This window comes from Xiphophorus maculatus, chromosome 2 (assembly GCF_002775205.1).
Source record: "Xiphophorus maculatus strain JP 163 A chromosome 2, X_maculatus-5.0-male, whole genome shotgun sequence".
NCBI lineage: Eukaryota > Metazoa > Chordata > Actinopteri > Cyprinodontiformes > Poeciliidae > Xiphophorus > Xiphophorus maculatus.
In genome coordinates this window covers 3,200,354-3,222,297 of record NC_036444.1, presented here as the reverse complement: position 1 = coordinate 3,222,297, position 21,944 = coordinate 3,200,354, and the positions used below count along the sequence as shown (strand labels likewise).

At 37.8% G+C, this 21,944-nt stretch overlaps 2 protein-coding genes and 5 non-coding genes across 9 annotated transcripts; 6 read left to right on the top strand and 1 right to left on the bottom strand.

The window, feature by feature from the left end:
* The first annotated feature begins 1,367 nt into the window (after positions 1-1,367).
* Positions 1,368-1,439, top strand: trnap-agg. The gene has a single exon. It is a non-coding gene; the product is annotated as a tRNA-Pro (tRNA).
* A 1,085-nt stretch (positions 1,440-2,524) lies between these two features.
* On the top strand, positions 2,525-2,596 carry trnap-agg. Its single transcript has one exon. It is a non-coding gene; the product is annotated as a tRNA-Pro (tRNA).
* A 348-nt stretch (positions 2,597-2,944) lies between these two features.
* Positions 2,945-8,922, bottom strand: setd6 (SET domain containing 6). Its single transcript, XM_023324992.1, has 9 exons — positions 8,896-8,922; positions 8,573-8,647; positions 7,752-7,896; positions 7,525-7,666; positions 6,628-6,822; positions 6,403-6,538; positions 5,930-6,110; positions 4,188-4,321; positions 2,945-3,440 (listed from the first exon to the last, which is right to left on the bottom strand). Exons 1-9 carry the CDS (start codon positions 8,920-8,922, stop codon positions 3,114-3,116), a joined length of 1,362 nt encoding a protein of 453 aa, XP_023180760.1. The 3' UTR covers positions 2,945-3,113.
* On the top strand, positions 4,944-5,015 carry trnap-agg. Its single transcript has one exon. It is a non-coding gene; the product is annotated as a tRNA-Pro (tRNA).
* bbs2 (Bardet-Biedl syndrome 2) lies at positions 8,665-21,221 on the top strand. 3 transcript variants are annotated; one of them, XM_023324976.1, is made up of 18 exons: positions 8,665-8,847; positions 11,556-11,689; positions 11,804-12,031; positions 12,131-12,256; positions 13,244-13,306; positions 14,237-14,314; positions 14,441-14,545; positions 15,511-15,597; positions 15,694-15,829; positions 15,962-16,101; positions 17,060-17,189; positions 17,280-17,460; positions 17,569-17,695; positions 17,802-17,921; positions 18,921-19,058; positions 19,408-19,520; positions 19,664-19,812; positions 20,514-21,221. In XM_023324976.1, exons 2-18 carry the CDS (start codon positions 11,576-11,578, stop codon positions 20,618-20,620), a joined length of 2,142 nt encoding a protein of 713 aa, XP_023180744.1. In that variant the 5' UTR covers positions 8,665-8,847; positions 11,556-11,575; the 3' UTR covers positions 20,621-21,221. The 3 variants fall into 3 exon arrangements, with proteins under 3 accessions (XP_023180744.1, XP_023180748.1, XP_023180741.1); XM_023324980.1 differs by lacking the exon at positions 8,665-8,847 and adding an exon at positions 10,998-11,087 and having other exon boundaries at positions 17,280-17,451; XM_023324973.1 differs by lacking the exon at positions 8,665-8,847 and adding an exon at positions 10,998-11,087.
* trnap-ugg lies at positions 9,214-9,285 on the top strand. The gene has a single exon. It is a non-coding gene; the product is annotated as a tRNA-Pro (tRNA).
* Positions 10,183-10,254, top strand: trnap-ugg. The gene has a single exon. It is a non-coding gene; the product is annotated as a tRNA-Pro (tRNA).
* Positions 21,222-21,944: the final 723 nt, after the last annotated feature.

Genomic DNA, 21,944 nt, shown 5'->3' with positions numbered 1-21,944 from the left:
TTCTTGTGTTTCTGTCTCATTGAGTTCATAGATGCTAAATCAAAAAAGCTCAATTTTAGGTCTACACTAAATCCAATTCTGAAATTTTGAATAGCATCTATGAACTCAATGGGACAGAAACCCAAGAAGCTCTGTCAAAAATCTAATCCAATTACATGCATATAGCCTGTTTCATAAAATCAAGTCCTTCAGAGGTTAAAAATCTTCATCTCTACTGCCCTTTACCACAAAGCTGCAAAAATAATTTTACTTCCAAAACCTAGCACATTCAAATGAAAAATGCTTTATTTACTTTACAAAACAGTTGTTGGCAGGAAGGACCTCCAGCAGCAGTCAGTCTTGCAGCCAATCTGAAGATGTTGATGTAAAGCTGTTAGCATATCCTGCATATGCTAATAGCTAATATCCAGGGAGCAGTGACGATATTCTACAACAACATGTCCTGGATGTTGTGGAATATCCTTGGCATTGCTATGCCACCTCATTTACTTTTGCCTCTCCTCTTTAAATCTGGACAGAAGGATGTTGGAGTAGGGGATGTTTCCCTTGCTGCCTATTATGATGAATGGAAGAGATAGTTTGAACTTCTGCCTTAGGGTCTTAGTTCAAGCTGTGTAGGTCTTTTTTAGATGCTAATTAGCTGCTCCCAGTTGTAAAAACAAACAAAAAAATGTTGTCATGGTTACACATCTTAACCATCTGAAACTAAAAAAAAATTAAACGCAAAACTCTTTCCAGATCCACAGCTTCCAAAATAATGGAACAAAAATTTTAAACAGAAAAAAATCCCAAGTAGCTTATCTGCTACTGGGAAACTGAAATACAAACGTTTATGTCACCAGAAACGGCGGTACGGTTTATGAAGACGACCACATGGCAAAACATTTAACTTGGTCAGATATTTACACTGTTAAAGGCGCACACCCTTTCTTCTTTGCATTAGTTCAGACTAAACTAATATTTGTGATATAAAAAAAACACATTTTAGACACCAACATTTTTAAAACCATCTTCAAAATCAGAATTTTACATACATTTTCTTGGTATATTGTGGAATTTTCTTTTTTGACATTGGCCCGATGTGTTTGTGTAATTTTACTCCTGACACTTCTGGTGTTACCTACATTTTTTAAAATTTTTTCTTATGACAAAACAATTTTCTTTAGCATTCATTATAGTTTTTATTGTCATCTCCTGCTAAACAGAAAAGAAAACCGCAAAGAAAAGTGTTGGTTTGAACCTACAGCCTTCTGCGGATCGAACTGACCACCAGAGGGCGGTGTTGGACAAAACAAAATTGCCACATCAGTAATCATCAGACTTACAGTCGTAGGACAGTAAACCAGATATATTCACCCCATGGATGTGGCTCGTTGGTCTAGGGGTATGATTCTCGCTTAGGGTGCGAGAGGTCCCGGGTTCAAATCCCGGACGAGCCCTCTTTTTTCCCCACACAAATCTGAGCTTTTTAACAGTGTCAGAGACTTAAAACTTACAATTCAGATTATGTGTTCCTCTTCATCAAGTTATGTGTTAAACTGGGTTTCTTCACTCATTCTCCACTGAACTATTCAGGTTCTGTGGAGTCAATTTATTTGGACTTCTTTTGCATTGTTTTTTCTTTTCTGTAGTGAATGTATGAAGTCGTTAAAAATTTCTGGATTTATCCTGGGATTAAATTAGACAGGTTTTTTCCCATGGAGTTTGAATGTTCTCTCTGTCCATGTGTAGGTTCTCACCTGGTAAACTTCTGATTTTGATAAGTTGAAAAATGACTAGAAAAAAACAGAAATTTTGAGATTAATCTCAAATATTTTCTAGACAAGAAACATTGAAATTTCTGAGTTTAATAAGTTGAAAATTTGCAAGAAAAACCTCTGAAATTAAAAGATTGTTCTCAGACATTTTATTGTAAGAAAATCTTTGTCAGTTACAAAAGTTGAAAATGTTCAACTTCTGGAAATTCAGAAGTCGCAAATTACCTACTTTTGAAACCAGAAATGTTCACTTTTTCTAGAAGATTTCTGAGATTAATCTCAAAATCAGTTTTTTTTTCTATCAAATTTTCTACTTTTCCAAACTCTGAAATTCTCTTGTTTTCTTTTCTAGCAAATTTCTGAGATTAATCTAAAATTTTCTGAGTTTTTTTGACAGAAATTTACCTTCTTTTCATGTCTACAATGGCTCTAATTCAGCATCGTTGGTTGCTCTGTTGACCAGACAAAACGTTTTGTCTGTTCTTATCCTCATGTTTCTTGCTTGATGCTGTGAGGAAAAATCTGCAAGAAAGCAGATTAATTTACACTTTTCAGACAAAAGTTGCTCTCAGCTATTTGTCCTCAGAAATTCACTTAGGATAAATATTTAGAGTTTAGTGAAGGATGAAAACAAGCCTTGGTTTCTGTATCACACACGCTCTACCACTAGGGGGCACTGTTGGAGCCCTGAATCCTGACCTGCCACATCAGCAGACTGAACATCTGTACTTAGAAAGCTCAGGCAGATGTGAATATCTGTCAGGAGAGGCTCGTTGGTCTAGGGGTATGATTCTCGCTTAGGGTGCGAGAGGTCCCGGGTTCAAATCCCGGACGAGCCCATTTTAATAATTTAGCATTCGTGCACAAGTGTGGGTTCTTACTGGGAACTCATACTGGAACTAACACGACTGTCTCACCAGGAGAATTTGTGTTTATGGTTTCTAGAAGTGGGCAGATTGATATTTACTTAGTACTGGGTTAGTAGTTTAGTTTTAGATTCCATCTTGAAATTTTATTTGATTTTTGTAGTGTAGATTTTCCAATCTATATTGTATTGGTATCAATATTGGTGATTTTGGCCCATTATTCAAAATATTCCAAAATATTCAGTATTATACACCTCTAATGGTTGCATATTGCATATCACACTTATAACACTTCTATTTGTAAAAATACTCAAGCCATAATAATTTTTTACCAGTTATTTAATGGAAACACTGCAATTGCAAAGTTGTGTTTTATCGACATCAGTATCTTTTAAGTTTTGTGGATATTTGTAATGGAAATGCAGCTGGTGAAGCTGTGAAAAAGAACAGAAACAAAAGCAGACAGATGTTCATTGTCTGTTTTCAGGAGTCAAGACGCGCTGAGCTCCAGCAGTCTGTGCAGGATGACTTTCTGTCCGAAGCGGACCTGCAGCGCCCTCCACCTCCTGCTGCTCCGTCCTTTCAGATCCGCTCCGTCCTCCATCAGCTTCCGGTCGCTCTCCAACTCTGCATCCCCGTACGACCTCAGCGTGAGCCGGGCTGCCTCGTGGATCAGACGTTTCCATGACGACTTTAAATCGGGCAGACCCTCGTTGGAGAAGGCCTGGGAGATTTTATTGTCGTCGTCTTCGTCGTCGTCCTCCCATCCTTCGTTGTCTCTGAACTCTGAGAATTCCTCCTGCGACATGCACAGAAGCTGCAGCAACAAAACAGGAGCTGAACGTCAAACTCATTTTCATTTTGGGTCATTTCAAAATCACAAATGTGCCAGAATGCATCAATAAAACCCAGTAACAAATGGTTAAAATATTAATAAACAGCTGTGCCTCCATTTGATAAGTACTACTTAAAATTAAATAATATTGAACATGTTTTGAAACTGATCAGTCCCTCCAGGATTTTGTGATTTTTGTGCAATCACAATCACTGATTTCAAAATATTTGCAAAAACATTTAGCTATAATTGTGCTTATGTATGATGGTAAATGTGATTTTTTGTTCGATAACGGACTATTAATCGACATCAAGTAAAGCTGAAGAAGCATCGTAACAGAAGTAAGAAATACTGCCACCTGCAGGTGGGAGTTAGCATCACATAAACATAATGTTTTTGATCATTATGTTTAAAATTTGCAGTAAACTCACCATTAGGCATAATATTGCGAAAAAGTGTGGCAATCTGATAATTTGCAATGTTTGTAAAATTGGGAAAAACTGGAGAGACTGATACAATTTGGCAGTAGAGAGATAAAAACTACTTTGATTTGATTGATACAATAAGATTTAAGCAATTATTTAATCCCTCTGGAGTCTACAGGGCTACATAAAAAGCCACAGAGGGCCAGTTTGGCCCCTAGACTATGAGTTTGACACATTTGGTCTAAATGTAAAGTTTTTATCTGGGGTTGGAGGGAAAGCAGCTGGGATGTTTGCGCTGCGTTACCTTGAGTGCAGAGTGTAGCTCGGAGTCTGTGAGGCAGCCATGATTACTGAACACAAACGCTGCGTTCTCCATCATCTGGGACAAAACCTTGAAGCGCTCATCAAAAAGCTGACGCTCCGGCTCAGACTGAATGTCTGCGAGGAGAGAAGAGGAAAAAGAGAAACAATTTAAAATAATTCTGTAAGGCTCCATACTGCATCAAATTCAATTGGTTTATATTTAAACAAAAATAGGTTTTGAATACATTTCTGTAACTTAAATTACAGAAATAACCAGCTGCCTGGCTATTTCTTAAATGAAAGAATATCAAAGAATTATTCAAAATACATACAGTGAGCGAGTGCATTATGCAGTGTACTTGCAAATAGAAGTGGCAAAAATATACAACTTAAACATATTTTTGAAATCCATTTCTTAGCATTTTGAATTGATTCAGAAATCCCACAAATCAATTATTTTCTGCACCTCTATTATGAATCGCCTGAGAAATCTCCCGGAAAGAGGATTTATTTGTTCTTTGTAGATAGAAGTTGCTCTCAGCTCAGTTGAATTAAAATAACTCACAAATTTCTCCTCACAACACCAAACTTTTAACCTTTCAATCTCCGGAAAACACCTGAAAAGAAGCCATGTTTGCTGTTTGACACACCCACCACTAGAGGGCACTGTTGGAGTCCTGAATCCTGACCTGCCACATCAGCAGACTGAACACCTATATTTGGAAGAACAGGCCAGATGGGAACATCTATCAGAGGAGGCTCGTTGGTCTAGGGGTATGATTCTCGCTTAGGGTGCGAGAGGTCCCGGGTTCAAATCCCGGACGAGCCCTTTTCAGCACATAATCAATAAGCAAATCAGTCATTTTTAAAAGTAAATACTTATTTTATTGACTGGAGGAAACAGACTTACATACTTTAATGCATTTTATTTATGATTTAACTTCCCTGCCCTAATTTATATACAGCCTTTGTTTATTTTAAAACAGTTGACTTAATTCTGTCCTCTGCGACAGACTGGCGACCAGAACGTTAGCCGGCGATAGGCACCAGCACCCCTCCTGACCCCACTAGGGACAAGGGTGTTAGGAAATGGATGGATAATTCTGTCCTGATCTGCAACATTGCTTAGCAGAAAAACATGCATGCCAGTAAAATACCTGTTTTTGAAATCTGCAGCAAGTTCTTTTACAAATTTTACTAAATAAGCATTCAAAGCAAAAATCACCTCTTAACCATTCAGTTTCTGTTCAGTTGAGTTACTCTTTTCCCTGAATTAACTCTTTTTGCATATATTTGTGTCCAAAGAGACACTATTTTTCATACACACAAACAAGTAATGCTGATCTTTTAAAGCTGCCGTATGTAACTTTTATTAAAAAAATATATTTTTACTTATTTGTTTAAATTGTCAAAATGTCAAGACAGTATTGTATGAGACTGATAATCTATGAAAAAAAGTCCCTCCACCATCTCTATGGAAAAAATATATTTTGAAAGTTTAAAGTTACAAACTGCAGCTTTCAAGGCCTTTTTTCATTAAGACCGGCAGAGAATTCAGGAGGAAAAGTTAATAACACTTTCTAAGCTTCCATAATTTTTTCCTACTGTGATATCAGAAATGGCACTAAGTACTGAGTAATTTTACTTTAGCATCAAACCAGATTGAAATTTAAGTTTTCTGGAAATTAAAGCATGTAGATGAAAATCTTTTCTTTTTAAGCACATCCAGGTTTCCAGGGTTACCTTGCGCTGCGGCTTGGTAGAGGCAGGCGACGGGAATGTCCGCCGTGTCGTTGCTGTTCTCCGGATACGGCTCCGTGAAACCGTACATGTGCAGCAGCTGCCAGTTGGCCATCTGTCCGTACGTGTTAAAGACCTCCTCGCCTTTACGCATGGGGCGCACAGAAACCATCTTCAGGCTGTCCTGAAAACAAGGATTCAGTTTTCCACTTTTCAGAAATTTCCACGTTTTTCTATAAATATCTGAGATTTTTCTGGGGGAAATGTATTCCATTTGTTTTTTCCCTATCTACAATAGCCCTACTACATAGATTTACATTTGAGTTGGATAACTTTTCCAACAATATACATACACATATTGTATGAGTGTGTGCATGATTGGCCCCCATGCACTAAGTGTTGCTGAAAACAGTTTTAAATTAATGAAGTTTTTCTTTTCTCTTTGTAAATGAGATTAAATGGAATTGCCTCCTTACCGGATTGAACTCCAGGTTAGCGTTGTGTTTGGATATGTGGTTCAGCATGTCTGCCATGGGAACCATCATAGGAGGGTTGGGGGCCCTCTGCTCTTCATCATCTTCATCATCGTCTTCCTCCTGCGGCTCCTGGAAGCTTCAGTCAAAGCAGAAATGAAACGGGCTCAGAAATATGGAGAAAACGAATCTTAAAAACGTAAAGATTTTGGGTCTGTGTGTGCTAACCTGTAGGCCATGACGAAGGCCACCAGCTGTGTGTACAGCTCCAGAGTGTGTGTGTTGGGGTTCCACAGCTCCGGATGTCTCATTATGAAAGGCAGGACTATATCTGTGTACTCTCTCTGGATGTTGGATAAGTCTGTCGCCACCGCCTCTGGGATACCTGTTCCCTTCAGCAGTTTGTCTCGCTCCTCTTTAGACCTGAGGAAATCATAAAGCTGTCACTCAGCTGAGCTTAAAGGCGACCTATTTATGCTTCCTTGAACAAGTTAGAATAGAATAGTTTTCTGTACAAAACATGTTTAATTCATTTGTTTTGTGTACAAAATTATTTTCAGATAATGATTTTAGTCTGCTCCTTTCAGAAGGATCTGTTTTAGGGCCTCTGTCACTTTAAATCCAACTAACCGGCTGCTGGCCACGCCCCCCAACTCAATATTTGGGAAGGGGGTTTGATTTTACTTTGGAAACAGAAAGAAAATGGAGTTTGATGTTATGGAAATGGCTGTAAACAGAGGCGCAAATACACAACCATACATCTTTGAAAAGCAAAAGTGGAGCCTCCTGCAGAATCAACAAGAATACAGAAATTGGTATCTGGATGGTTAGTCAACAATAAAACATTTGTCTTTTCCAGCATCCAGGTGACCAAAATGTCCTGCGCCTACACTTGGGTTGCTAGGTAACGGCGATGTGGCTGTCAAATATGACTTAAAAATCAGGAGGTTTTTGAAATGGTTCATTTTCCAGACACCAAAAAGCATTAACTTGTTAAAAATCGGCTGGGTGATTTTTTTAAAGCCTGTTTTTAGAAGCAGTTGAGACCCAAATGGAAGTATAAAAATGTGCAAAATGTGGATTTTGCATAAAATGTCCTCTTTAAGGAAGGTAGGTGAAGCCTACCAGAACATGGGATGATCCAACGCTTTGAAGCCAGGCCACAAGGAGAGGTAAGTCCTCCAGTGGGACTCGGGAGACGTGGACTCATAAAGCAGAGCCAGCAGCAGGGGAACCCAACCAGAAGAGCTCTCCAGAGACGACTTCTCTGTGGAAACAGAAACAAAAAACATTTGGGAGTTGATAGAATCTGGAAGCTTTGACGTTATAAAACTCACTTTCAGTAGAATCACCTTTCTTCAACAAACCAGAAACGTTTGTTGTTTCCTGGTGGAGAAGAGCAGATCTGGGGATGGTGAACAAAATCTCTCCTTCCTCTATGTCTTCCTTCGCCAGCATCCCATAATCTGCCACTGTTCCCTCTGTGCTCAGGCACACCTGCAGACAAAAACCTGGGATCAATTTCAGACACCTGGGCAGGAAAAACGTCACACACTGAACCAGGGTTTGACTCACTTTAAAATCTTTCATGAGACTGTCTTAAAAAAACCCCAACAATGTCAGAGGCTTTTTCACATTCGCTGTAATACAGTCTGCTACAGGAGAGTTTTCCTGCACAAAACCATCACCATCTATAATAACTCTGTGAAGAATTATCAATAAATATGAGTTACAATATTTATTTTCCCTTTGGGATCAACTAAGTATTTTTGAAATGAATTGATGTTTTTTATTGACTTTAGGCCCAGAAACTGTGACGCCACCATGGTAGAATGTTGTTTTCTGTGTCTGGTGAACCATTTCTGGCCAATTTATTTGGATCACTATTCTGCTGAGACACCAAATAAAGACACATTATTAGTTTTCTGACAGATTCTACCTGATTTTTACTGAAAACATACACTTATTTTATAGACTCTATGATTCCTCAGGCCTTGAATGAGAAACAGGCCCACAGCATGACAGATCTTCCACACTACAGTTAGACTGAGATGCTATTTCACAAATCCATCCTTTTGTTTTACAGCCACTGCTGAAAACCTCTTCGTTCCAGTAAAACTGAGGAAACTGCATGTTTACTCTGGATGTCAGAGTGCAGAGTATAATAACAAACCTTTTTACTGAGGACCAAACCGACTCTGTCACACCACTGGAGGAAGTCCTGCAGGCGCTCTGAAGCATCACCCACCTGCGTAAAAAAAATAATCAAACAGGTACTGATATCCGGAACTGTTTTCACGCTCTCAAATCCACGTGTTTACACGCACAGAAGCAGCCTCGTGGACTTCAAGACCTTTTGACAACAAACATTTTAATGAACTCCATTAGTTAATAGTTAGCATGAAACTCAAAATGAGCGCCGCTTTTTCATACAAAGTGAATCTGTTGGTTAGTATCATATTTTTTGTATGTGTTAAATCAGAACAATGTTACAACCTTTACTCGCTTCGCTTCAGTCGCCATAGTCAGACTACAGGTCTGGCCGGATGCTAATGCTATTTAGCTTGCCATGAGCTGGGATAAATTTAACCTGAGCGTGGTCTTGTAGGCAGGCGTTTCTATCAGGACAGGCTTTATTTGAGACAAATGCAGGACAGATACAATAATTTTTGTTGAAAAATTTTCAAAGGAAGGTTTGATAGTATTTGCAGAGCGATAATGTCAAAACAAAAAACATGTATTTATCCATAACGTCAATACATCGGTGCTCTGTATGTCTTTAAATTGGGACATATTGTCCTGATTTTCTCAGATGGCTCGTTGGTCTAGGGGTATGATTCTCGCTTTGGGTGCGAGAGGTCCCGGGTTCAAATCCCGGACGAGCCCTTATTTTGGTTTTACTGTAAAATATTTTTTTATTAATTCACCTTAATGACTTCAATCTGTGCGACAGACTAGCGACATGCCCAGGGTGACCCCGCCTCTCGCCCGAAACGTTAGCTGGAGATAAGCACCAGCACCTCTCCCGACCCCACTAGGGACAAGGGCGTACAGAAAATGGATGGATGAACTTCAATCTGTGAATCATTCTACTGTTCATATGAATACACCGAATGAGCTTAAACCAAAGTGGATTATTAAAAACACAGTTTCTTTTTAACATAATAATAATGAAAAAAACTGCAAAGCAAACAACCAAGACAAAAAAAACAACAAAACACTGAGATCTTGTGGTGATTTAGTAAGACTTGAAAATTGGATCCTGTGGCTTTTTCTTAAGCGGGTCATTCACTTCCCGAAACCCTCCTTTAAGACAGAATTAAAAAGTTTCCCTCAAGAGGAGGAGTCCAAAATCCTTTCACAGATACCACAGTAAATTTTCTTCTTTAGAAATTAAATATTTTCAATATGTTTGCACTTGCTGAGCAGTTTAGAATTACTGTGGTAATCTAATAAATGTACATTTATTTATTTATTTATTTATTTATTTATTTATTTATTTATTTATTTATTTATATGACAAATAAATATAAAACAAACAGCCTTTTCAAAATTAAAATTTTGCATTCTAAGTTAATTTTAATTATTAGTTAGATTTCCATTTTCACATTATATCAAATATAATAAAAACATAGTCATTGCAAGGTTAACTTCAAGAATCGTTCTTGCTGTTCTGATACTGACCAGTAGAGGATGCTGCTGCACACACATCAAAAACATACATCTACTCCAGATGTCAAATTTTGCTCCAGGACTTTATAGTTGTGGAAACACAAACTTTGTGGCTCGTTGGTCTAGGGGTATGATTCTCGCTTTGGGTGCGAGAGGTCCCGGGTTCAAATCCCGGACGAGCCCTTGTTTTTCTATAATCTGTCATCTGTTGAATCTGAAGTATTAGAGGCTTTCTCAGTTGCTTTGTTGCATTTCTCACATCACTATTAACATTTGCACGATAACTATTACATTTCTCGAAACACCATTTTAATAAAATTGTGCAGGACTGTAAACAATCTCATCAGGGTCAGCTGAGGTCCGCCTGAGGGATTGTTATGTTTAGGAGACATTCCTAAAATCAGCAGTTAGGGAAATATATGTTTGAATTATCATGTATTTGTATGTGATTTAAAACACAAAATGAGTTATGTTAGTGATATTCTGTTGGTTTCTGTTATGATCAATGTAAAGAATTTTTTCGGACCAATTTAAAAGAAAGATTTTAGTAATATGATTAGGATGTGATCATCAATGGTAAAACTATGCTTAAAAAATAATCGATTTAATCGTACTAGTACTACTAATAACAGGAGTAGTTATTATTATCCTTGTGAGCCTTGTTCCTATCTTTTCTCCACTCACTTCTTTTTAGGTTTTCTCAGGTTTTATATGCTTTTTTTGTATCATCATCTTCATAATTCCCTCAATAGTTGATCCAAAAAATATTTTATGTTCTTTCTGTATTTTTTCTCTCTTTCGTTTTCTTCTTACAAAAATGTATTTTCTTTCTGAGAAAAGATATTTAAATATTTTGTAATTTTATTTTTGTTGTGTTTTATTTTGAAAAGAAATGACCGGAAGTTAGCCTGTAAACGTTACGCCGAACTATGTAGCTATTGGTTAGCCGACTTCAGTCCACCAAACCCGGACAGTTACAGCTGAGAAGGGGCTCGGGGCAGCAATTACACAACCTGGTGTGATTTTTTACAAGACGTCGCTGTTTTTTGATATTATGTTCCTCGTATGAGTTTGGATGTTAGTTAGAAAGAACTGACTTGATATGATTAGCCTACTTTTTAGTTTTATGTAATTTTAAAATTCCCTTATTGCATTCTAATTATTTTACAGCAGTAACCACGTGTTAACCAGTGAAGGAACTGATTTGGTTGTAAAATCTGTGTTCTTGCACCGCAAATCGGAGAGAGATTAGCCAGATGAACAGCTTTAGCGTGCTAGTCGCTGTTGCCAGGCAACAGAAGTCGCTGCTGTCTGACTGAGGTAAAGCCTGTAATTACATTAGAGACGCAAAAAACCGCATTGCCAACTGGTTACATACGCGCAGACACGCTTTACGTGCCAGTAGTTTGACAGTTATGTGTCAGCAGCAAGATAAAACATTAAGTTGTCCTGAAGCGGTTTGACGTTACGTTTCACTGTTTAAGGACAAGGAGGCCGCGTCACGATGGTCCCCATCTTCACACTGAAGCTAAACCACAAGATTAACCCCCGCATGGTGGCTGTTGGAAAGTTTGATGGAGTGCACCCATGTCTAACAGCAGCAACACAAGCAGGAAAGGTGAGGGGAATATGTAGCATAACTGCTCAGCCTGCAGGAGGCTTCAAAGTTGCTGAAGGAACATACAGTATATCAAATATTTTCATTTTAACCTTAACTGTTCTTCATTTACAGGTTTTCATTCACAACCCTCATGATCGTGGTCAGAGACCTGCGACCCATCGACTGAGCCAGAGCACCCAGGACTCTGATATCTCTCTTCTCAACATCAACCAGGCCGTAACATGTTTGACTGCAGGGACACTGGGACCAAACACCACAGGAGACACGCTTCTGGTGGGATCTCAGACCAATCTGTTGGCCTATGATGTTCACGACAATACAGATGTTTTTTACAGAGACGTAAGTGGAAGAACTATCTTTGGGGTCACTGGATGTAGAGCAGACTCCTTTTTTTGTGATGTTTGTTCATAGTTTTTTAATTGTTTTGTGTTGTTCCAGGTTACAGATGGAGCTAATGCCATTGTTTTGGGAAAACTGGGAGACATCTCCTCTCCTCTCGCCATCATCGGAGGGAATTGTGCATTGCAAGGTTTTGACTATGAAGGGAACGACCACTTTTGGACAGTAAGATTCGATGCAAATACATCTCACAGAATAACTTCAGTTACTGTTGCAGTCCGATTATAAGTCAGAAATAATTAGAGTGATTTGGACAACAGAAATTGACATAACTTTGAAGTTCAAGTTAAAATTGTTACTCTTATCACATGTAAATGTATTTTCCTTTATGTGTAACAAATTCTGACAAACATGGAAGTGACATTCTTCCAGAAAAATCTGTAAACATCTACTGTAGCTCAGTGAAGAGTTTTGTTCACATTGAAATCGGGTTCCAGGACCTTTTTTGTTAACAATCTTTGTTAAAAAGATTAACACACTAAATATAATTTAGTGTGTCAGGGACACAATCAAGATTTCTATCCATAACATCAGTGACCGACCCTCATACTCAGAGTTGGGCAGTAACTAGTTACATTCACTCAATTACATTTACTTAAGTAACTTTCTTGAAAAAAAATACTTTTATTTGTATTTTTACTGTGCTGTGATTTTTTGAAGTATTGCTGCTCTTGAGTAAAAGTTTTGGATTCTCTACCCACTGAATGAAGAACAAACATGTTTTAACCAAAACATTCACCACACACACACCTGCAGTTTTTGTTAAAGTTTTATAATGTTTTTACTGAAAATAGCTGATTCGGAAAATATTTTTTTGCCTGATTTTTTGTATATGAATTATTGTCATTTTCACCCTAAAAATATAAAAAATATCCCCTTAACTTTGTATTTTGGTCTGTCTGATTATGTAATTTACCAGTTATTCAGTACTTTTAGACTTTGAAAACAACAATATTGTATCGCGGTTGAATACTTGAGTCAAGGCTCTGTTAAAAATAGCATAAATGCTACGTCACACATTTCCTTTGTTGCCTTAATGTATCGCGCATTTCAAAAACTTGTTTATTTGCCTGAACATGTTCATGAAATGTGTTCACAGCTTATATCTCCTATATTTCTTTAGGTCGTAACTATGACTTCCCCTTTTCTCAGGTAACTGGTGATAACGTTAGGTCTTTGGCGCTTTTTGACTTCACCGGAGATGGGAAAAATGAGGTAAGTCTGAGATTTGAACCAATAATAACATTATTAGAATTAGAACAAAATCTGAATGATAAATACTCTAAGAGTTTACAATCCCTGATCAAATTTAGCAATCTGAAGTTATTTGGATTTGTATGTGATTCTTACAATACAATAGTAACCCCAAAACTGAATAGTGTGACCTAATTACTTTTATTTCAAAAACAAAAGTAAGAGTTATTCCTACCACTGGTAAAATAATATACTGTAATTATTATAGCTGTAATGATGTTAACCATAGTTATTATTTATAAATATTGTGCATAACAGTTAGTAATAATGATGATATATTGCAATTACTTTTTTTCGCATGTCATATAATAGTTCATTATCATAAACTATTATCATAGTTTATGATAATAGTTCATGGAAAGAGTGTTTTTTTTGTATTTAGCAATTTTAGGTAACGAAGAGTGGTAAGGTCATTGTGATGACGGAAAAGAAGCAGAAGAGTGAGAAAATCTGAGTTAATCACTGTTGTTATTGCAGTTGCAACATACAATAATAATATCAATAATATATGCCTGTATTTTTCTGGTTTTGGAAAGTACAAAAAAATAACAACAATGTCCTGGTGTTTGATTTATAAAAAATATTTTCAGGTATCCACCTAACAACCTATTTAGAGAAGTTACTACTTTTTAATTGCAACTGAAAAGATTGATGAAATAAACCAAATGTTTCAACTTACAGTTGTTCAAAATGGCTCATGCTCAGTTAAGTATTAAACTTTTATTTTGAAAAGCTGCAGGTCCTGGTTAAAAATGTTAAGGAAGTGCTGCACTTTCAAAAATACTTTATAGATCCCAAAAAGAAATTAAATGTTGTTGTAACTCTTATGAATTCAGATTGTGCAAAGAGTTCTTTCATACCAAACAATAATAGTTTTTTCTTATTTGACAGCTTCTTGTTGGTTCTGAGGACTTTGACATCAGGGTTTTCAAAGAGGATCAGCTCGTCTCAGAACTGAATGAAAATGAGGTAAATAAACATGTTGCGTTGTTGTTTTGAATGATAAAGTTAAGAAAAGCATTATTGGCTTTGGTAAATACCTAAATAATCTTCCATATCAGTTCAGAATATTTTGGGTCTTTCTCGTCTTCACAGACTGTGACGTCATTGTGTCACATGCATGGCAGCAGGTTCGGCTACGCTCTGGCTAATGGCACCGTTGGAGTGTATGACCGCACGGCCCGCTACTGGAGGATTAAGGTGAATATTAATTCACAGAAATCTGAAATCTGTTGTTTTATTTGCAACACCAACCCTAAAACTGCTATTTTTACTGGTTGAAATTGACACCTACCACCGGCCAAATGCAGGTAAAGGTAAGAAGTGGCGTGTGAATCTGAGCAATGCACATCCCACTGTGGCGGCTTTTCAATTTGAACAGAAAAAAAGCTGAGTACTCCTCAGATTTTTTTCTGAACCTCTGGACAGTAGTGGACAAAAAAACTGCTGACGATGACTACAATTCGTTTTAGCTGTCAAGTTTAGAATATAACATGCCAAATTTTAAATGTACACGAAATATTAAAGAAAAAGGGTTGCTGCTTATTGTCAACACTAAGACAACAAGATAACAAAAGGTCCAAAAGGTCCAAAGCTACATGTAAACTGGTAGGCAGTAAGAAAAACACTGGAACAACACAGGAATTGATAATGAACATGCTGTGGGATGTTTGTAACGAGATGAATAATTATTAATTGAAATAGAAAACCTAAAAAATAAGGAAAAAAATAGAACAGTTAGAGAGCAGTTAAAATTAATACCATTTAAAATGTTAAAACATGTCTAGAGACACATCTTCAGTAAATACTGGAAGTTGTAGTCAGAATGTGGAAATACTCAACATAGGAAATGACTAAAAAATGTATTTTTAATCTGCTTCTTTGACAAAGAGCTCTTTAGCTCTTCATCAATCCATCGTACAACTATGGCTATATAGTCGTACAGGGAATAATTATGTTCTTGTATAAACAGTATTTTCCATTCAACGGTGAAAATCATCTCTAGCAGATAAATAACTTTGTGAATGTGTGTAACCTGTCAAGGTTTGCTGTTAGTAATTACTTAAACTTATTTTACTACACCTCTGCTAAGGTGTTCAAACTTTTGAATTTGCACCCGTCTGTATATTATTACTAATTAATTACACACTGATCTTTCCACTCAGTCTAAGAACCATGCAATGAGCATCCATGCCTTTGACTTGAATGCTGATGGAGTTGTGGAACTCATCACTGGCTGGTCCAATGGAAAGGTCCGTGCCCATTCTGCAGGAATGCGATATATTCCAGCTTTTGTTTCATGCGTTTAGCTCTTTGGAGCCTCTGCTGATGTCCAGCTCTCATTTCAGATTGATGCGCGAAGCGACCGCACAGGTGAGGTCATCTTTAAGGACAATTTCTCCTCATCTGTAGCTGGAGTGGTGGAGGGAGACTACAGGTTAGACGGACAGGTACAACTCATCTGCACCTCCATAGAAGGAGAAGGTGAGTCCAGTCTGCGTCAGCTCAAAGCCTTCTTACAAAATTTTAAATATTGTTACTCCTAAATGTTTTCTTTTAAAACCTGATTGGTCACCCTTTGAAATAATGACATTTGGCCATGTTTGTATTTTCTAGTCCGTGGTTACCTGCCAGCCAGTAAGGATTTGAAAGGGAATCTGATGGACTCCAACGCTGAGCAGGATCGCATTCGGGAGCTCAGCCAGCGCAGGCAGAACCTGCTGCTGGAGCTGCGTAACTATGAAGAAAATGCCAAGGTATTTATGGTTCTTTTTCATTTACAAACCATTTTTAACCTCTGACAATGACTCTGACACATGCACAGATTGACAGTAGATTTTCTCATTTTGTTGCTTTGTTTTAAAGCAACAAAATAATTTGTGCAAAATTCATAATTTAGGACAAATTCTGAATTTGTGCAAAATTCATAATTCACAAGCAAACTACACAGCTGGTCTTTGGCAATAGACCAATGTTTTTTTGGTGTCTGTAAAATAAAATATTTCAAAAACCTCCAGAACGTAACGTCACAAAGAAGCAAGCACTGCCTATTACCTAGCAACCCCAGCAAAGCCCGGCATGTTTGGTCAGCTGGTTTTCCCACTGCATGCGTTGTACAATGGCTGGTGGAAAAGACAAGTGATTTTGTTGTTGACTTACCATCCAGAAACCACTTGCTGCATTCTTGTTGGTTGTGCAGGAGGCTCCACTTCTGCTTTTCAAAGATGCACAGTAGCATTATTGTGCTTCTGTTTGCAACAATTTTCATGTGTGAGTGAAAACGTCGAGTTGCAGGGCATAGCCAGCGGCAGATCATTTGGATTTAAAGTGACTTGACGCCCTAAAACAGAGTTCAAAATAGGCAGACCTGAGCAGATTTCATTGTCTAAAGATGATTTTGTGCAATGAACATGTTTTGTTTAGGCCGTACACGGATCCTAACTTGTTCAAGGAAGCATTTTTTTCCAGATCACACCGTCTACACTTATGTGTTTTCACTGTTTGTTTCTAAATGCCTAAAGAAGAGCTGTACTATTCATTTCATTGTACTATTTACTGGACAATGACAATAAATCTAATCTATCTAATCTAATCTAATCTAATCTAATCTAATCTAATCTAATCTAATCTAATCTAATCTAATAATAATTTACACCAGAATCATGGTTTTTAAAAAATTTTTATGCTAACCTTCTCCCACACCTTCCGTTTCAGGGCGTGTCACAGACAAACAGCGGGATGGGGGTAATACCAGCAAACACTCAGCTGCAGACAACACTGTCTGTCAGAGCTGCTACGGAGGCCCAGAAGGCTCATGTAGAGCTTAGCATCTCAACTCCAAATGGTTGCTCCTTCTCACACTCCATGTATGTTAAGCATCTGTGTTCTCAGCAAATCTGCTAGAATTACTGTCTGTGTGACGCTTTCTCTCCAGAAACAATCATCCGTGCGGTTCTCATCTTTGCTGAGGGAATATTTGAGGGCGAGAGTCACGTTGTCCATCCAAGTGTCCAGAACCTGTCGGGCTGTGTCCGAGTCCCCATCATCCCCCCTAAAGACATACCAGTGGATCTGCACATCAAGGCCTTTGTTGGAGGGAGGACCAGGTGTGACATGTAAAACAGCTTGAGTTAAACTCTCCATAATGTTTAGAAAATGCTGAAAATCACAGTCTTTTAATGCTTCATTGTAACATTTTGCTTTCTGAATCATCCCCTCTGCAGCACTCAGTTCCACGTGTTTGAAATCACTCGCCAGCTGCCGCGTTTCTCCATGTATGAGGTCACAGAGGACTCGCCTGCCGCTCCTGCTGGAACCGTTTCCTTCAGCATCAACGAGCGACCGCAGAGGGTGAGAGGGAGGACGAAATAAAGAACCGTTCTGATCGGGTTCAGGAGGCATTCTCATATGAAACTTGTTCCTTTCTCTCACTGTTCATGTTTTTGTGTGAATGTAGGTGGTAATGTGGCTCAATCAGAACTTCCTGCTTCCAGAGGTGGTCGAGAGTCCAAATGTTACATTTCATTCCCTCCGTGGAGGAGGACTCATGTCTTTTCATATGGCCAGTAACGGACAGGTAAACAATAAACACTAACCTACTTTTTTAATCACAAAAAATTATACATATATTTATTAAAAAAACTATTTATTGTTTTTTCCAAAACATCCCAAATGGGTCTCTGGAAGGTCAAATCGGAAATATATGCTTTTCATTTTTTTCTCCTTTTTATCATATATATATACTGTTTTTGTCATTTGCTGTGCTGCAGTGATGTTTTGTGGTTTTTTTCTTGCAACGCTCAATTTAGACTCTTAAATTAGTTCTGGTAGTTGCAGCTTTCACCTTCAGTATTCCAGAAATTTTTTTTTCAAATGTCATATTCTTGCATTTTATGAATATTTTAAATATGCGGGTCCAGTCAGAAGTTTAGATCATCTCATCATTGGTGTGATTGGATATTAATTTGGGGCTTTTTTAAAAATGTATTTTAGTATTTTTTCATTGATGGAATGATGAGTCAAGATTCAACTACAATGACGTTTAAAAACAAAAATTGAGATTTTCTTTAAATTTTCAACACATGATCAAAATAATATATGTGTAGAATCAATTAAATACATAGAAATAGCAAGCTTTGTTCTTAAGGATATGGTTCTGTAGGTGTAATCCTGACTCATTTAGTTTAAAAAAAAATCCCAAATTAGTTCAACATTTTTAATCCAGTTTCTGTGTTTAAAAATCACTGCAGTTGTATAATCATTCCATCCTGCAACAAAAATTGGTTGAAATAAATAATTGAAACAGGGCAATTTTTGATTAATCTTAGATTTAGTGACCAAACTTGTATTTTACTGAAGCTGCATATCAGATAATAATAGTCTAAGCAATTTTTGCCAAAAGCATCTTTTTTTATTTTGCCTAAAACATCTTTTGGAAAGAAAGAGGCGGTGACTTTTTTGGCAGAAAATGACTAAGGCCACTATTTTAGGAATGTGACAATATTTAGGGTTATTTAATCCACTATTAACTTCCACCTAATTGAGACTTCCCTGATTTTTTCTTTCTTTCTGTGAGATCACCCTGACGACCGATGATATTGATCTAGCGGGCGATCTGGTCCAGTCCCTCGCCTCCTTCCTGGCGATGGAGGACCTGTCGGTGGAAGCAGATTTCCCATCATACTTTGAGGAGCTCCGCACAACGCTCACTGAGGTTCTCAATGAAACTGAGATGCTTTTTTGAAACATTTTTAGTTACAGAAAACCCAGTTCAGTCTTAAAGGCTCAGTTGTTTCTAGTGTCAGTCGCCTATGATGTAAAGTTGAACCAGACATTACAAATCTCCAACAGGATTCTGCTGCAGTATCGTTTGGTTTTAATTTTTAGAAGTATTTTTTTTTGTGTTAGTTAGAGATAGAGAGATAAATCTTTATTGTCATTGTCACAAGGACAACGAAATTTAAAATTTAAATTCTACTTTTACTTGTTTGCCAGCTGTTTTTAAAACAAATTAAACAAGACTGTGAGATGTTAATGCTGAGTCGTGGATGTTTGTGTCACAGGTAGACGAGTTTCACTCTGTGCATCAGAAGTTAACTGCTGACATGGCCGACCACTCCAACTACATCAGAAACATGTTGGTCCAGGCAGAGGACGCTCGCCTCATGGCTGACATGTGAGCCACCAAAACCCAAACTTTGTATAAACTTGACTAAAACCATTCATTGTAATACTACTGGCTATTAGAAGTGCTAATTTCTGTCTGAAATAATCAGCAAACATAATCTTCAACAAACACTCTTGTGCTTTTATCTGTAGGAAAACAATGAAGAAGCGTTACAGGGAGCTGTTTGATCTGAACAGGGATCTGATAAATGAATACACGATCCGTTCTAACAATCACAACGCCCTTCTGGCTCGGCTCAAGTCTGTCAACCAGGCTATCCAACGGGCCGGCCGACTCCGAGGTTTGCCACCGCTGGACTGTAACATGAGAAATATAGACCCTAAACTTCTTCACGTCTTATCACATTAGAACCACAAACTTCTATTTGTTTGTTCAAGTTTCGTGTGATGATTAGTCCAACATAAAGTTGTGCAAAAGTGGAAAGAAAATAGTGCATAGTTTCAACATGTTTTGCAGTTAAAAATCTGAAGATTTGTGTTTAAATTTTTTTCTACTCTTCTGCTGACTCCTGTGATTTGGTAGTTGAAAGCTGATTTTGAGAAAGAATGATGTGGCAAAGGTCATCGAACTAAACCTCTGAATGCAGTGTTTTTATTTATTTAAATTTTATTTTGGGGTACAAAATTAAGGGATCTGATTATAAATCCACCCCTCGCTTTTCAGGATGTTTTTTTTCTAAATATTGGAAGCTGTAAATTGTTTCGTTCTTATTTCACAGTTTTGCACTACATTGTGTTGGTTTCTCACATAAAATCTCAATAAAATTAAGCTTGGTGTTTTGGAAATCTTTTCCAGACAGTGTACAAAACACAAAAACAGAAACCTGGTTTGGATTACATTAGATAGTATGTTAACACACAGTTTGGAGTTGGTGGTAAAGAAAGAAAACTCTTAACAATAATTAGAAGAAATAATTTGCTTATAGTTGCCACATCTTCTTGTTTTTATATATACTTTTAAACTATTCTTGTTTCTCCTCAGTGGGTAAACCCAAGAACCAGGTGATCGCCGCCTGCCGAGACGCCATCAAGAGCAACAACATCAACGCGCTCTTCAGGATCATGAGGGCCGGCACGGCTTCTTCTTGAGGACAGAGTGCAGGAATCAGCCAGCTAGCCTAGAAAGGACAACACGCAAAATGTGCAAAAGATTGTAGGCGTTTGGGACAAACATTCACTCAGCCTTAAATGTAACGAAGCAGCGGCACTGGGGAACACCTCTGTTAGGTAACTCAGAGAACAGACTTAGAGCTGCAGTTTAGCTGTGTGGCTGGTTAGAAAGGCCTGATGTAGTTCAGCATAGCTTTCCACGGTCTAAACAGACTCACAGTTCTGTCTGTCTGCATCTTTAGTTCAGGATTAAATCTGTCTTTTAGCGCCGTTTTAGGTGATGGTGCACAAAACATTTAAGCTTCTCAACAAAGCCATCAGAACGTTTTGACCAAATGACTGTGCTGGATGTGGTCTCTGTTCGTTGGATCCAGCTGACGGAGACGGCTGCAGCGAGGCGCGGAGCTGTTGGGTCGGAGCGGTTAGCTCTCCCAGTCGTTGTCTTTTTTTTTAGCCAAAGGAAATTGTGTGATGTTTCTGTTGGAACGAGTGTGATCGTGTGTCTATATCTTGTTTACCTTTTGTAGATTGTTTTTGTGATTGCTGCAGCGTTCCTATTAAAATTTATTAATGTTTCAAATGTTTTTGTCATTTGTCTAAACTAGAGCATCCTTTATGAAACTGCAGAAGTCTGTTGATAGTGTTTTAGCTCCCAATTTTTCCTTCAGTTTTATGTTATTGCACACAGCTTAGAAAAATAAAACTTAAGCACAGAGAGTTTGAATATAAGGATCGGAGATTCCAGGAATTTTTTCTTCATTACAACAGTCAATCTTATCAAACAATTGAAAACAAAACTTAATTTATAGAGCAATTATGGTTTTCTCTGGTGCCACCTGCTGGTAATAGGTCCCTAATAAGTCCTAATGAGCTGAAGGATGATGATGAACCTCAGATATTGTGGTTTTTACGGCACAATACCGTTTTTCGTTCTGACACTTGCTTTGTCTTTCATTTTTCTGTGACAGTTAATTAATTAATTATGTAACAAACATGGTTAGGAACATGAACGTTAATGAGAAAAAAAAAGTTTTCTCGGAGAACTGCTGATCAAAACAAATGTAAAAGATTGAAAGAAAGTGTGGCTGCTTAATGATACTATAAGGAAATTAAAATGAAGATCCGTTTATGTTTCTCGTCTGTCTCATCCATTTTGCTTCCTTTCCAGGAGATGTTCAGTCCGCAGTTCTGCAGCAGACCAGCTGAAGCCATGCTGTGGGTTTTCTTTCTTGCTGAGTTGGCAGCTGGACTTGTTCCGCTGAAATTTAAACCACATGGTCGAAGCAAAGAATGACGATGCTGC

Coding starts and splice junctions, on each gene's coding strand:
- setd6 (XM_023324992.1), bottom strand. CDS start 8,922: ATGGCGACTGAAGCGAAGCGAGTAAAG. Junction 8,648..8,895: donor CTGAAGCGAAGCGAGTAAAG/GTTGTAACATTG, acceptor TTTTTTACGCAG/GTGGGTGATGCTTCAGAGCG. Junction 7,897..8,572: donor GTTTGGTCCTCAGTAAAAAG/GTTTGTTATTAT, acceptor TTTTGTCTGCAG/GTGTGCCTGAGCACAGAGGG.
- bbs2 (XM_023324976.1), top strand. CDS start 11,576: ATGGTCCCCATCTTCACACTGAAGCTAAACCACAAGATTAACCCCCGC. Junction 11,690..11,803: donor CAGCAACACAAGCAGGAAAG/GTGAGGGGAATA, acceptor CTTCATTTACAG/GTTTTCATTCACAACCCTCA. Junction 12,032..12,130: donor CAGATGTTTTTTACAGAGAC/GTAAGTGGAAGA, acceptor GTGTTGTTCCAG/GTTACAGATGGAGCTAATGC.